This window comes from Thamnophis sirtalis, unplaced genomic scaffold, assembly GCF_051295495.1.
Source record: "Thamnophis sirtalis isolate CommonGarterSnake01/CBP01778 unplaced genomic scaffold, rThaSir2_p1.2 scaffold_1, whole genome shotgun sequence".
Lineage (NCBI taxonomy): Eukaryota > Metazoa > Chordata > Lepidosauria > Squamata > Natricidae > Thamnophis > Thamnophis sirtalis.
This window is the reverse complement of record NW_028261381.1, coordinates 15,580,920-15,595,019: the sequence shown is the minus strand read 5'-3', so window position 1 is coordinate 15,595,019 and position 14,100 is coordinate 15,580,920. Positions and strand designations below refer to the sequence as shown.

The 14,100-nt window shown below is 40.4% G+C and overlaps 1 protein-coding gene across 1 annotated transcript in view; it reads left to right on the top strand.

The window, feature by feature from the left end:
* ITGAV (integrin subunit alpha V) overlaps positions 1–6,134 on the top strand; it is a 76,159-nt gene extending 70,025 nt beyond the window's left edge. Inside the window, exons 27-30 of the mRNA XM_087708090.1 lie at positions 1,362–1,475; positions 2,015–2,125; positions 3,516–3,638; positions 5,268–6,134. Of these exons, the coding sequence (XP_087564216.1) occupies positions 1,362–1,475; positions 2,015–2,125; positions 3,516–3,638; positions 5,268–5,363 (444 nt within the window). The 3' untranslated portion in view covers positions 5,364–6,134. The remainder of the gene's footprint in view (positions 1–1,361; positions 1,476–2,014; positions 2,126–3,515; positions 3,639–5,267) is intronic.
* The last annotated feature ends 7,966 nt before the right edge of the window (positions 6,135–14,100 follow it).

Here is a 14,100-nt window from a genome sequence, read left to right as displayed (position 1 = left end):
GGAATATATGCAGGTAGTATGCAATAGGGTCTAAACAGTAGAAAAACCGAATCAGAAAGCAAACCTTTGTCTTCACTCTGTTCTTCAGCCCTTCAAGCAATACATTTTGAATTTTAAGTTGTTCAAACCAATTTCATCTAGATAGATGATAGATAGATAGATGATAGATAGATAGATAGATAGATAGATAGATAGATAGATAGATAGATAGATAGATAGATAGATAGATGATAGATAGATTATAGATATAGATATAGATGTGCTGATAAATAAATAAAGGGAGACTAGTATAGATCTATTTCAAGCTATTTAGCTCTCATCAGCTAGCCATACCCTTACTGGGATTTGAACCTGTGCTGTATTACATCTTAGGCAGACGTCTTAGCCATTAAGCCACAGGTCCTCCTCCTTATCAGCTGGAGCCAGGGAAGAAGGTATATATTTAGTGGCACAAATTTTTTAAAAAACACAAATATAACAAAGGCAACAGTAAAAATATTGGGTTTCTGTCATGATGGACTCTTGTGAAGAGCCGATTGACAGATAATGGAAGCAGTTAGCTTCCTCCCATAATTGGGGCATACCAGGGGTTGTGACACTAAATATATAGATGTAGATATAGATATAGATATAGATATATTTATTTGATATTATAATATCATTTATCCAATGGAAAACCAGTCTCTAAATTGTTAATTCTTGAATCAAGATTGAATTAGAGAAGTTCAGGAACTGCATATTGCTTTCTTTATGTGTGACTTCTAGTGGAAAAAAAGTGGCTTGAAGGAACTCCTTTTTCTGTTGTGTCCAGCTCATCGTTTCTCCTTATGGTATATTCTCCAGCAGGGGCAAGTTGAAGTATAGCCTACACATGGAGAAGTTTCCAGTCACTGCAGAGTCAAAAAACTTGGGTCTCAATGATCCTTAGTAGGGGTGATTTAATGCTGCCCCCTCACTGCACTTCGTGCTGCTTTGATGTATGATGTGCACGCTGCTGCAACTGATTTGCCAACTGGATAATTTTGTTTTTATCTAAAAATCATTTTTCCAGACATTCCTGGGAACACTAGAGAATACTAAATACTAAAGAATGTATTATGGACTTCTTTACAGTTGCTTATTTCAAGCTGTACAATATACTTTTATGAGTATTACCAGAGGTCCATGGGTCAAAAACATCATGATAGCAACCACACCCATGCAATTGAAATTCTGCCCCTTTTCTCCATGGAACTTTGCGTGGTTGTATCACCAACTCTTGGGCTAGAAAATGATAATATGTAAATTAAATCTAACAAGTAGCTGAGTAACTGAATAAAACCAACTGTTCTTTTTTTATCCTCCTTCTTTTTAAATGCCAGGGTTGTGGAAACGCAGATTGTTTAAAAATATTTTGCCAAGTTGGTCGCCTAGAGAGGGGAAAAACTGCAATTCTCTATTTGAAATCTCGCCTTTGGGCTCAGACTTTCATGACTGTAAGTATCTGGTATCATTCCTGCAGTTTCACTCTGCTCCTGAGTCAGTGGTGGGTTTCAATATTTTTTAGAACCTCTTCTGTAGGTGTGGCCTGCTTTGTGGGAGTGGCTTGCCAGCCATGTGACCGGGTGGGAGTGGCCAACTTATAAAATGTGGTGAAACTCACTTAATAACACTCTTGCTTAGCTACCAAAATATTGGCTCAGGAACTCTGGCATTGAAGTATGCAAGTCTTAAAGCTGTCAGGTTACAAGACCCTTGCACCTCTAACCCTTTAGAAAAAACTCCCAGGGGTGTTCAAACTTGACAGCTTTAAGACTTGTGGACTTCAACTCCCAGAATTCCTCCTTTCGCTCTTCATCTTGATGATGTTTGGATGGGCAGGGGGAGGGAGCTGGAACTGGTTCTAAACAGCCCTGTAGATTTGTAGAACCTCTTCTATAGAAGAGATTAGAACTGGCAGGAACCCACCCCTGTCCTGAGTACAGATAATAGCTGATCCTAATAAAACATTTCTCTGTAATTATTCCCATGACAGAAAGAGAACCAAAACCACTCCTATTCTCTCAAGTCATCAGCGTCTTTCAATGTCATCGAGTTTCCATACAAGAACCTTTCTTTTCCTGAAGATGTCCAGAATTCTACAATAGTAAGCTGTTTGATAATCAAAAGTAGTTTTAACATTGTCAGTGTAATTAATATGAAATGAAACAATAATCTGATCAACTTCTGCTGTTTTTGCTACGTAATATTACATAGTGGCTAGCCAGATTTATACCATCTGATTACATGCTGCTTAAGTGTTTATTAAACTTGAGCTTTTTAAAGAGCTTTGGACGTGACCTAGACTGCTGTCCAATTTGGACTCACTTATTGGGGGTGGAGAAGAGCAGCTGTTTACATGCACAATAACACTTGCTTAAATTTCCTATTTATAAAAAAAAACTAGTTTTGACTAGGCAGTCTTATTTGATAGTGCAGTTTAGAATGGTCTTTACTTGGCAAACATGGCCTGCATTTAATTTAGTTCCATAAAAGCCAATAAAATTTAGCCAAAAAACATTGTGCTTTAAAGGGCTTCTGTTTTGATCTTTATAATACCATGCACAAACTTCCTAAGATATCCATGACTTTCAACTGGATGGAGAATCTCAAGCAGAAGGCAAAGTAGGAGATAAGTAATCCAAGTCTCTGTCTCCATCCCTTTGTTCAAGTTGTGTCTCCCTATCTTCTGAATTCCAATTCCTTAGTCTTTCAAACATATCCTTGTTGTCTTAAGGGCTAGAAACATGCACTTTTTATTTCTATAACATGTTTTAGAAAGCTTGATTCTACAGATTCTGTTGCAGCACATCTATAGGTCTTCAATCATAAGCCAATTAAATTTTCTTCTGTGACTTTCATTCTATCAGATGGTGATGAAAATCTTGTACTATGTTATGAAGTTGTCATTTACCGTATTTTTCGGAGTATGACACACCAGAGTATAAGACGCACCAAGGTTTTGAAGAGACAATTTTTTAAAAAAAAGGTTTTGCACTCTGCAGACCTCCCCAAAACAGCCCATTTTTTTTTTAAAAAAGGGCATGAATAGTCTTTAAGGAGGCTTGTAGAGTGCTCCTGGGGGGGAGGCTAAAAATGAGCAAAAAAGTCCCATTTTTCGTGAAAATGAGCCTGTTTTTGTCAAAAAAAAAAGAGGGCATGAATAGCCTTTAGGAGGCTTATAGAGTGCTCCTGAGGGCTGGGGGGGGGGGGATTGAGCAAAAAAATGGCCCATTTTTCACTCATTTCTGCCCTCCCCAACACACAGGAGCACTCTGAAAGCCTCCTAAAGGCTATGCATGGCCATTTTGGTGAAGGGGGGCGGATTCAGGATGCAAAAAATGCTGTATTCAGTGTATAGGACGCACCCAGGTTTTCAGCATCTTTTTTGAGGGAAAAAGGTGCGTCTTACACTCCAAAAAAATACGGTATATCGCTGACCCACTTTATCTGACCCATTTTTCAGTAAAATTTATTGACATTTCTTTCCTTTTTAGGTTACCACAAACATCTTGTGGGGTATTCAGCCAGCACCAATGACAGTACAAGTATGGGTAATCATACTGGCTGTCTTAGCAGGATTATTACTGTTGGCCCTTCTTGTTTTTATAATGCACAAGGTAAGTGAGTACTTAATGTCCATTTTTTGTTAATAATAAACTAAATGTTTGAAATAATTTCCGGTTTTAATCCAGTGTGAAGACTTGAAAGTTTCGTAACTATGAACTGGTGGAGTATTGGCTTTGTTAGATTGAAATAAATAGGTGGGTTCTCCTTGTAATTGACAAAGTTGATTTTTTGGAAAGCCTCCCCCCAAAAGGTAATGGGTGCAATTCAAGATGCTGTCTATTACCTATAAAGACCTTCATAGCATAAAGCCTGGTTATTGAGTGGCAGTCTCTTTCTGATTTTTTGGCCCTTCCGGAAATATCAAGGACAGTTGAGGTACTTCAGGTCTATTCAATTGCACTATGGAGCCATGCTTTCTCCATGCCTACCCCTGCCCTGTGGAATACCTTCTCCCCAGTTCCAGTAGGATCCTACCATTCTAGTTTTCCGAAAGGCTTGAAAGATCTGGCTCTTCCCTCAAGTTACAGGCTAAGGTGTGTCTGGAGCCCAGTAAAGGTGAATGTTCAAGTTTGAGAGATTCATATTTGAGGGCACCTAAAATTATTTTGATTCTGATTGTATGCTTCTTTTATTGTGTTTTTCTGTGAGCCACTCAGGATTACTGTATGTAAGATGGGTAGTCATATACGATATTTAAAATAAATAAATGTGGGACTCTCTTCCTTTCTGTGGCTTGAAAATCGGGGTGGCATAAAAGAATGTGTATTCATCCCTATTTTTATCCTGCCAACAAGAGTAAAGCAGTGGCTCCAAAGCTGGAACATATAAACTTGTAGACAAGATTGACCTGTTTAAATATTGTCAATAGACATTTGCCACAGTTTTTCCTGGGAAGAAGAGGAAGCCGAAAATTAAATTGAAAAACTGTTGCTCTCTTGGCCGAGACTATTGCTTGAAGGTTCTCTGTGGAAATAATAGGAATTGGCATGCATAGATTAATACAAATATGCATGTTCTGTGTGAGAGGATTATACTAGTACGGTATATCAGATCTTTCCAACTTACCTGATACAATACCACTAATCAAAATACTAGCCTTAAGGTTTATGTGGAAAGAAAAGTTTGCTAATAATTGCTATATCTGTAGTGGAATCATCAATTAAAGGAGTAAAAAGATGTCCCAGCACAGTGTTGCTTCATGGGAGGAAATGGCAGAGGCAAGACTTATTAAAGCTTTTATCTTTAAAACAGCCGAGGTGGCACAGTGGTTAGAGTGCAGCACTGCAGGCTACTTCAGCTGACTGCTAGCTGCAGTTCGGCAGTTCAAATCTCACTGGCTCAAGGTTCACTCAGCCTTCCATCCTTCTGAGGTGGGTAAAATGAGGACCCAGATTGTTGGGGGCAATAGACTGACTCTGTAAACTGCTTAGAGAGGGCTGCAAAGCACTTTGAAGCAGTATATAAGTCTTAAGTGCTATAGTGCTATTGCTATCTATAGCTTCTCTAGAGAATGCAGACAGTCTGGTGAGATTCTTATAAATAGGTTTTATATGTCTCAACAACAAAGGTTCTTTATCAACAATAAAGAAACTGCTTTGGTCTATTCATGGAGTTATTCTGGTTGCTTGCACCTGACGTTATCCCGCTTCCTACTATAAAATGTCTTCTCTACATTTTAGGTGGGTTTCTTCAAACGTGTACGGCCACCTCAGGAAGAACAAGAAAGAGAACAACTGCAACCTCATGAAAATGGAGAAGGGACCACAGAAGCTTAAGCAGTATTTTAACTGCGTCTTTTACCAAAAGATTTAGAATGATTGACAACTTCCTTTAGAAATATGCATTTTGATCCTTGAAGACTGCATAGCAAATGCCTTTTTTTTTTGCTATTGGCAAAATTAACTGGGAACTGAAAGTGACACGTGTTTGTTTCCCTCATATTAATCACGCCCACATTTGTGACTAATACAGGTGCACTGACTAATGTATTTTAGTGCCACAATTTTGCTTACTATGTTCAAAAGACAAAGTGAGGAGGGGGTGGGGGATTGATTTGTTTTTATTTTATTTTTTTATTGGTACAACCTGAGCTCCTCCACTACTTGCAGACTTGTAACAACTACATCTCTCCAGAGAACATGAACATAAACTGAAGACTTGCTGTTGAACTTCTTAACTGGACTTTCCCAAGGTACTCGCCAGTTTCTGAAGAATGTATCATCTTTTCTAAGTTGGAGATATGAACAGCATTGAAGCATTGATTGAAATACTGACAGATCTACTTCAATTGACTATTTAGGGATAACTCCTGTATAGAAGAGGACCTCGCTGTCACCGTGATGTGGTTCCCATTTAAGGAATTGCTCTCTGCTTTATGGAATCTTTCACCTTGAAAGATGTACTTCGGTTGTATGGAAGATCATAGATCCCATTTACCAATTCCCATATCCAGTTTTATGTAGCACCATGAAATTGATTGATTCATGCAATCGTTTTCTGATACCCGTTTTAAATTTTCAGTGGTTTTTTTACATTAAAAAAAGAAAGAAATCAAAATCTGTGCCAAGTAGTCCAAATTCTACATTTAGGATAAATAATTCTAAGGTGTTCCTGAATAATTTAGTTCTACTTTGAAGCTCCAGGTTTACAAACAGGTTGGAATCATTTCTGGTTTAAAAAAAAAGACTTTGAAAGACTTCAGGAAGTATAAAAACCATAGTGATTTCAATAAGCTGTTTGCTATTCCTTTAACACTTCCTCAAAGATACTTTCAGTTTTCAACTCTACTTTTCACATAGAAATTTAAAAATCTCATTTAAGCTTATTAATATCGGGTTTCCCTGAAAATAAGACAGGGTCTTATTTTGGGGAAAACATGGTATTAATAAGCGTAAATCACAGGATCTTATTTGCTTTTGACCCCCGAAATAAGCACAGTCTTATTTTCGGGGTGGTCTTATTATTTTTGAGGTGCAGGAGGCAGCGAGTGTGGTCACCTCTTGGCTGCTGCTGTGTTGCAATATTTTTGGGGAGAGCTTATTTTGGGGGGAAGGGCTTATTTTAGCACATGCACTGAAAAGCCCAATTCGGCTTATTATCTGGGGAGGTCTTATTTTCAGGGAAATAGAGTAGCTTTAATAATAAGTTTAAAGGAACACCATCCTCTTCTCAGAAAGTAAAATCACAATTAATCCTGGTTTCTATATTCATAGTTATTATAAAGGACTAAGTAAATTATAGATGGGCAATTTGAGACCCCCAACTTTCAACCAATCTTTTCCTCTTTGAGAAATTATTGCTGAATAGTGACAGCATTCTGGGATGGAAAGCCCATAGAAACTCAAGTGTAAGCCCTCAAAATGGGCTATCACGATTTTAAAAGTAAAGTAATACCCCCAACTTTCCCTCAAGATCTATCCTGTTTACATGTGAGATAAGACCCTACTGATCACTGGCCTTCAGCTCCCCTCCCTCAAATGTTAAGTGCAAACTTGGCCAACAAGTGTAAGCCCTCAAAATGGGCTATCACGATTTAAAAAGTAAAGTAATACCCCCAACTTTCCCTCAAGATCTATCCTGTTTACATGTGAGATAAGACCCTACTGATCACTGGCCTTCAGCTCCCCTCCCTCAAATGTTAAATGCAAACTTGGCCAACAAAAGTTCTTGTGTCCTCTAGCTAAGTACACTCCCATCTATAAACCTAAATGTTAGGTTATTTATTGTTTTAGTGGTCAAGCAGTAATGATGCTGAGGAACGATGTGGTTTTTAAAGCCTTTGTCCAATTTTATGCCCAGACTTTGTATCCATTCCAGAGTTTTTGCACTTGATTTGCTACATAGAGCCGAGGTGGCGCAGTGGTTAGAGTGCAGTACTGCAGGCTACTTTAGCTGACTGCTAGTTCGGCGGTTCAAATCTCACCGGCTCAGGGTTGACTCAGCCTTCCATCCTTCCGAGGTGGGTAAAATGAGGACCCGGATTGTTGGGGGCAATATGCTGACTCTGTAAACCGCTTAGAGAGGGCTGAAAGCCCTATGAAGCGGTATATAAGTCTAACGGCTATTGCTACATTCCAGCCAGCAACATTTGAGTGTGGCATCAAACAAAATTGCTTGAATTTCAGGGTACGATTGTAAAAAAGAATCCAGTAACTGAAAGCATGGGAATACCGGAGAGAGAAATGTTTGTTCTGAGTAAAGTGCAAGAAACATGCTGCTGATTGGGAGCCACCCAGAATTGATTATACGAGGACAGCTATTTAAATGCTGTCAATAAATAAACATTTGAATTTATTAGTTTGTCAAACATGTACAAGATCACAGGTATAAATGTAAACATGGCTATAAACGAAAAAAATGAATACAAATAGATGAGGACAGTAGGACAGGGACGTTAGGCACGCTACTGTCAGGGACCGAGAGCCGAGGTGGCGCAGTGGTTAGGGTGCAGTGCTGCAGGCCACTTCAGCTGACTGTTATCTGCAGTTCAGCATTTCTAATCTCACCGGCTCAAGGTTGACTCAGCCTTCCATCCTTCCGAGGTGGGTGAAATGAGGGCCCAGACTGTGGGGGCGATATGCTGACTCTGTAAACCGCTTAGAGAGGGCTGAAAGCCCTATGAAGCAGTATATAAGTCTAACTGCTATTGCTATGGCTATTATGCTGGTGCTGGAGAAGAAAACACCTCGACCCAGGCATCTAGCGCAGTGTTTCTCAACCTTGGCGACTTTAAGTCCTGTGGACTTCAACTTCCAGAATTCCCCAGCCAGCTCTCGCTGGCTGGGGGATTCTGGGAGTTGAAGTCCACAGGACTTAAAGTCGCCAAGGTTGAGAAACACTGATCTAGCGTTAGCCACAATTGTACTAAAATGACAAACTATGTACATTGTACAATGCACCATCCTTTGGTCCTCGCATCACAAAATTACACACAAGTACATAAGTAATTGAGTTTGTGTCTCATATTTTGTTCCTTGTCTCCTCACCACCCATTCCTTTCAATTGCCCATGAGGTTAAAGTTCTCTCTTAAAACCACTGGAGTAAATTGAACTTCTTTTTTGAGATTTTCTGGGATGCTTGCAGGGATTTTCAGTACACAAGTAAGCATAGGCCTCAGCCGAGAACGTTGGTTAAAAAAAATGAAGGGGCTTATATGAAGAGCTTGTTTATGGAGATCACTGAGGCCAGGTACATAAAGCCACTCTAAAACAACATTCTATGGCTTCATTTGAGACATTGTCTTTTCTTGTCTTTTGGGGGCAAATGTAAGGGTATAATTTAGTTGAGAAATAAAAGAAATCTTTATTTCTTTTCTTAGTATTCTATATTACACCATTACTATGATTTCTTTGGTTTATTTATTTATTTATTAATGGGATTTATATGCCGCCCAATCCCGAAGGACTCCGGGCGGCTTACAGAAAGAAGGGGAAAGAAATAATAATAATAATAATAAAAAAGACAGATTAAAAACCACAACTCATGCATTCGCTCTAATCGGGGCTGGACCTCACAATGAGGTCAACAGCCCCAGGCCTGCCGGAATAGCCAGGTTTTAACGGCTTTTCTGAAGGCCATGAGAGTGAGTAAAGTCCGGATCTCTGGGGGTAGCTCATTCCAAAGGGTCAGAGCAGCCACAGAGAAGGCTCTCCTCCGGGGAGCTGCCAGCCGACATTGTCTGGCTGACGGCATCTGAAGGAGGCCCAATCTGTGGGATCTCACCGGCCGCTGGGAGGTATGTGGCAGTAGGCGGTCTCACAGGTACACTGGCCCTAAGCCATGTAGGGCTTGAAAGGTAGTAACCAACACCTTGAATTGCATCCGGAGACCAACTGGTAGCCAGTGCAGCTCGCAGAGGATACTGGTTACTGTAAAGAAAAATGGGTCCCACATATAAAAGCTGTCAAAGTTTATATGTTCAGCCACTGATAAAAATTATAAAGCTTCCCATGTCTGAGAAATGTTATTACTAGTTTTCTTAAATACTTTTCTTCAGTTTTGCTGAATAGCAAAATCTAAATAGGCTGAACTGCAGTGTTTGATATATGGTCAGGTTCATGTGTATTGATTTTTTTTTTACTATCAATTATTTTATTCTTGCTGAGCAGCAGTGGCATTTATGTACCAATGGGAAACAGTGAGTTTGAAGCAGTGGTGGGTTGCAGGTGGTACACCCCGGTACGCGTGTATCGGAGCTAGCCTGGAGCACCAGATACCGTTCCGATACGGTGCTCCGGAGGGCCCACCCGCCCACCCGAGCTCCTTACTGGTGTTTAAAGGATTCTGCGCTTCCGAGCAGGCGCATGATGCGTACAGTGCCTGTGCGACACTCCACTGAGCAGCTGGAGCATCACGGAGGCGCTAAGACCCATGCACGCGCTGCACGTGTCCATGAGGACGCCACCGGCTTCATTTCAACCATACTGGTTGGAACGGGATTTGAAAACCACCACCGGTCTGAAGGAATATGAGAAAAGATACCTTGTAAAAATGGAAGAGGGTGTGTGGGTGTGGGTGTGCACACGTGCTATTTTGAAGTGGCTTGTATTATTGAATACAAAACACTTATCTGAATAAATAAAGTTTTGAATATAAGAAACTGCAAGCACATCAACCACCTTTCATTCATATTCTGCATGTACAAAATTTTACTCACTTGATCTCCTTCCCAAATAGTTTCACTTTTATACACTTTTCTTCCCAGATATATCAATGGCCAACCTGAAGGAGCAGAATTAGTCCAAGATGTTGTGTTCAATACTTCTGAATGGACAAACTCGGCACAGAGCTTTTTAGCCATAATTCCTGTATTATGTATCCAAATTCTTGTGCAACAGATATTACTCTACAAAGCCATTGAAAGTGGAAGGGAAACTGATGAAAACTCCGTGGCACTGGCACGGTTTATGCTCTTTTGTAATGTATAATGATGATTACACATTAGTTATTAAACTGATTTCTGCTTCTGTACTCTTCAACGAAGAACAAAGAATTCCTCATGTTCCACCAGTTTTCTCTGGAGTATTTCCAACATTCTGGAGAACAACAATGTACAATGAAAAGTATGGCACTTTTTAAACTTTCATATAAAGTTGTGGCTGCTCTTAAGAAAGCCAGAGAGAGAGGCGTCCAAATAAAAACTCCACTGGAGGGAATACCTGTTACAACTTGGGACCTCTATATGTATGAGAGAGGCAGACTTTGCCCCTGGAGGCTTCTGTCTCCTTTGCAAAATACATTTCGCACCTCTGCAGGCCACTGTTGTCCGAAGGAAAAGCATTTTGCAGAGGACAAAAGCCTTCAGGAGCTTCTCAACCCCCGTAATTGAAATTCCTTGGTCAACAGGACCTGTAGAAGGCCGCCTCTGGTGGAGCAAGTAGGGTGGATTCATCCTGTAGGACAGTGGTTCCCAAACTTGGCAACTTTAAGACTTGTGGACTTCAACTCCCAGAATTCTCCAGCCAGAGCTGGCTGGAGAATTCTGGGAGTTGAAGTCCACAAGTCTTAAAGTTGCCAAGTTTGAGAACCACTGCTGTAGGAGCAAGATAATCAGGTAATCAGGTCTATGCCATGAAGGGCTCTAAAGATGATAATTAACACCTTGAATCTGATCTGGAAGCCAACTGGCAACCAATGTGGCTTGCATAGCAGCAATGTTCCATGTGCCCCCTACAGGCAGGAATCCAAACAAGATGGCAAGTGCGTGATCGACTGAGCACAGGGTGCAACTGGAACACAAAATAAAGTTGCAAGAAGACTATCCTAGCTATAATGCCACCTGCTCTTCGAGTATGAAGAAATTGAAAAATGATGGAATTATTTCCAACTTCTATAATATCCTGATTGATTTCCATTGGCAGTAGGTGGTAAAAATAACACTCAAAATACTAACAAAAATAACCAGTAAAATGCTTGCTGTTTGATGGTGATCAAATTTTTAATATCCCCATCATTCTATTCAAGGTATTTTTCTCCATTTTAGTAGGGGGAAAACCATCAACTTTTGCTAATTTACAAAATAACAGGGTTGGAATGGATCTTGAGATCTTCTAGTCCATCCCTCTGTTCAAGCAGGAAACCCTATGCCATTTCAGACAAATGGTTGTCCAATCTCCTTGTAATCTATGCAGTCTTTTCCATGAAAAGATATGTCTTGGGCCGTTTAAAGGGCCAACAAAGTTATTGTGGTATATGAAGAGTTATATACCCAATAGAAAATAATACTCAAGATAGGATAAAACACTGAAGCTAGCAAGCTACAGTGTGTTTCCTGTCAGCAATGTGTCCTTGAACACATTCACATAATCTCCAAGATAGTTATTTTATATCCAGCAATAACAACACAGTCATTTTTGCTGAATAATCTCAGTGGAATATATTTTGTGCTTTCTTGGAAACAAAAACCCAATGCTCTGTATGGATAATAAAATATACCAAGCACTGGTTTTAAATTAATAGGAAATCTCTTTGGCAAACAATGACTATTTTTTTTTCACACCTTGGCTTATGTGAAGGTGAGAGATTTATTTTTTTAAAGTTGAACTCTAATGCTTCCAGCAAAGCCAGATTGCAACAGCACCAGCAGCTGATGATGATGATTAGATTAGTAAAAGCCTCCTTGAGTTTGCTGGTGGGGGATCAGCCTGCAGTCCCATTAACCTAATGAATTATAAGACAGTGTAAGTTCCTCATGGTGTGCACTTCAGACCATGACAAAAGCAATCTTCCTCAATCCTTTACTTTCTAGACGTACTGGCTTTCTACCAGAAAAAAAGCAGGCCCATATAAAATATAGTTATTACACGTATCCTGTCATTAAGATCCTAAGGTTGCACATATTCAGAGAAAGCCCTATTGTTAACTACCGTAATGCACAAAATTTGCCCCAAAACAGTCCTAAACTAAAGGACATTCCAACTGCAACATGGGTCATATTGCATTTTGTGGAGGTAACCTAACTTTGCAAAGGGCTGTAGCATGGCAATAACGGTTTCAGTCCAGCATGTCATATAAATGGAGAGTCGAGTCGAAGGAATTCAGGAAGCTTACAAACATGACATAGAGCAGTGTCCCCCAATCATTTCGGCTCAGTGGACTGACAGAGACAGCAGCAGCAGCAGAGGGGGAGAGGGGATGGTTTTGTGCATGTACCAGAGGTGGGTTCCTACCAGTTCGCACCTATTTGGTAGAACCGGTTCGTCAAATCTACCAAACTGGTTAGAAGAGGTTCCACCAGTGGACCCGGAAAGCAGGCCACACCTACAGAAGAGGTTCCAAAAAATTTTGAAACCCACCACTGGTCCTTGGATATGATTATTCTACACTATCATGCTCATATTTATAAAACTCAGTGCCTCTGTGAAAGGTAAGGATGACTACTGCGTTTGTGGTGCAATCAGAACATTGCGTGTATTGAAGTTGTTTTAACGCAAACCAAAGATGCCTTTTAAAAAACAAGTTTACATCATATTCTTATGCATGCCAGTGCTGTGTGTGAGGTAATTTAAGGTGGTTCTGACAAGTGTCATCGGCATCTTCATATCCGGTCACATGGGCGGCAAGCCACTCCCATCCAGTCACATGGGCAGCAAGCCACTCCCACAAAGGAGGCCACACCCACAGAGTAGGTTCAAACAATTTTTGAAACCCACCACTGGCATGTACGCACACTCACCTACCAGTTCTATGGCCCAGTTCTGAACAGGTTGCAGTCCAGACCATGGACCAGGCACTGGGGGTCTACCCCTGGAGTAGAAAGCAATAGCTCTCTTCCACATATCGCTAGCTGGCTGTTGTGACTCAGCAGAAGTTTGCTGTGAGTTGAGTTGGGATGCAGGAATAACAATGCAGCTGGGTCTCGTTAGTGTGGTCTTCTGGAGATAAAAGGACTGATGGTGCCACGCCCTGGTTGCAGAAGTCAACGTTCATCGTTCATCGGTTGTGGTTTGTTTGTGCGAGACACTTGGATAAGTGCTTTGCTTTCTGTAACCCTGATTCAAGGAGACACTTGGATAAGTGATTTGTTTTGTAAGAGAACTTTGTTTTTGCATTCTGTTATCTTCTTGCCAGAGACTTTATTTATGTTTATTTTTGGGCTGCAGCCGAGGCTGATAAAGTTCTTTCCTTTTAAGTCTGTCTGACTGTCGTCTGTTAACGAGCGAAGAAGGGGGGAACAGAACAGCTGGCCTATGAAGTGCACTGTCTGTGATTCATGCTGGAGCAAATAGCCATCCAAACAGCCTGATTCTTCCTATGTTTGTTTAGTCCAGAACTGCTGACCTAGCCACAATTGATAGCAGAAGATTTCACAGCTTAACAATGCATTGTGTGAAATATTTTCTTTTACTGCTTCTGAATGGTTTGCATTGGTTTTTAATAGATGAGTCAGAGTTCTAATATTAAGAGGGCAGGGCACACCCATTAGCTTCATTTTCTGTATTACGTATGTCTGATATACATCTACCATGTTTACTGTTTCTCCTTCTGCTCCAAGTTAAAAAGCAACCATTCGC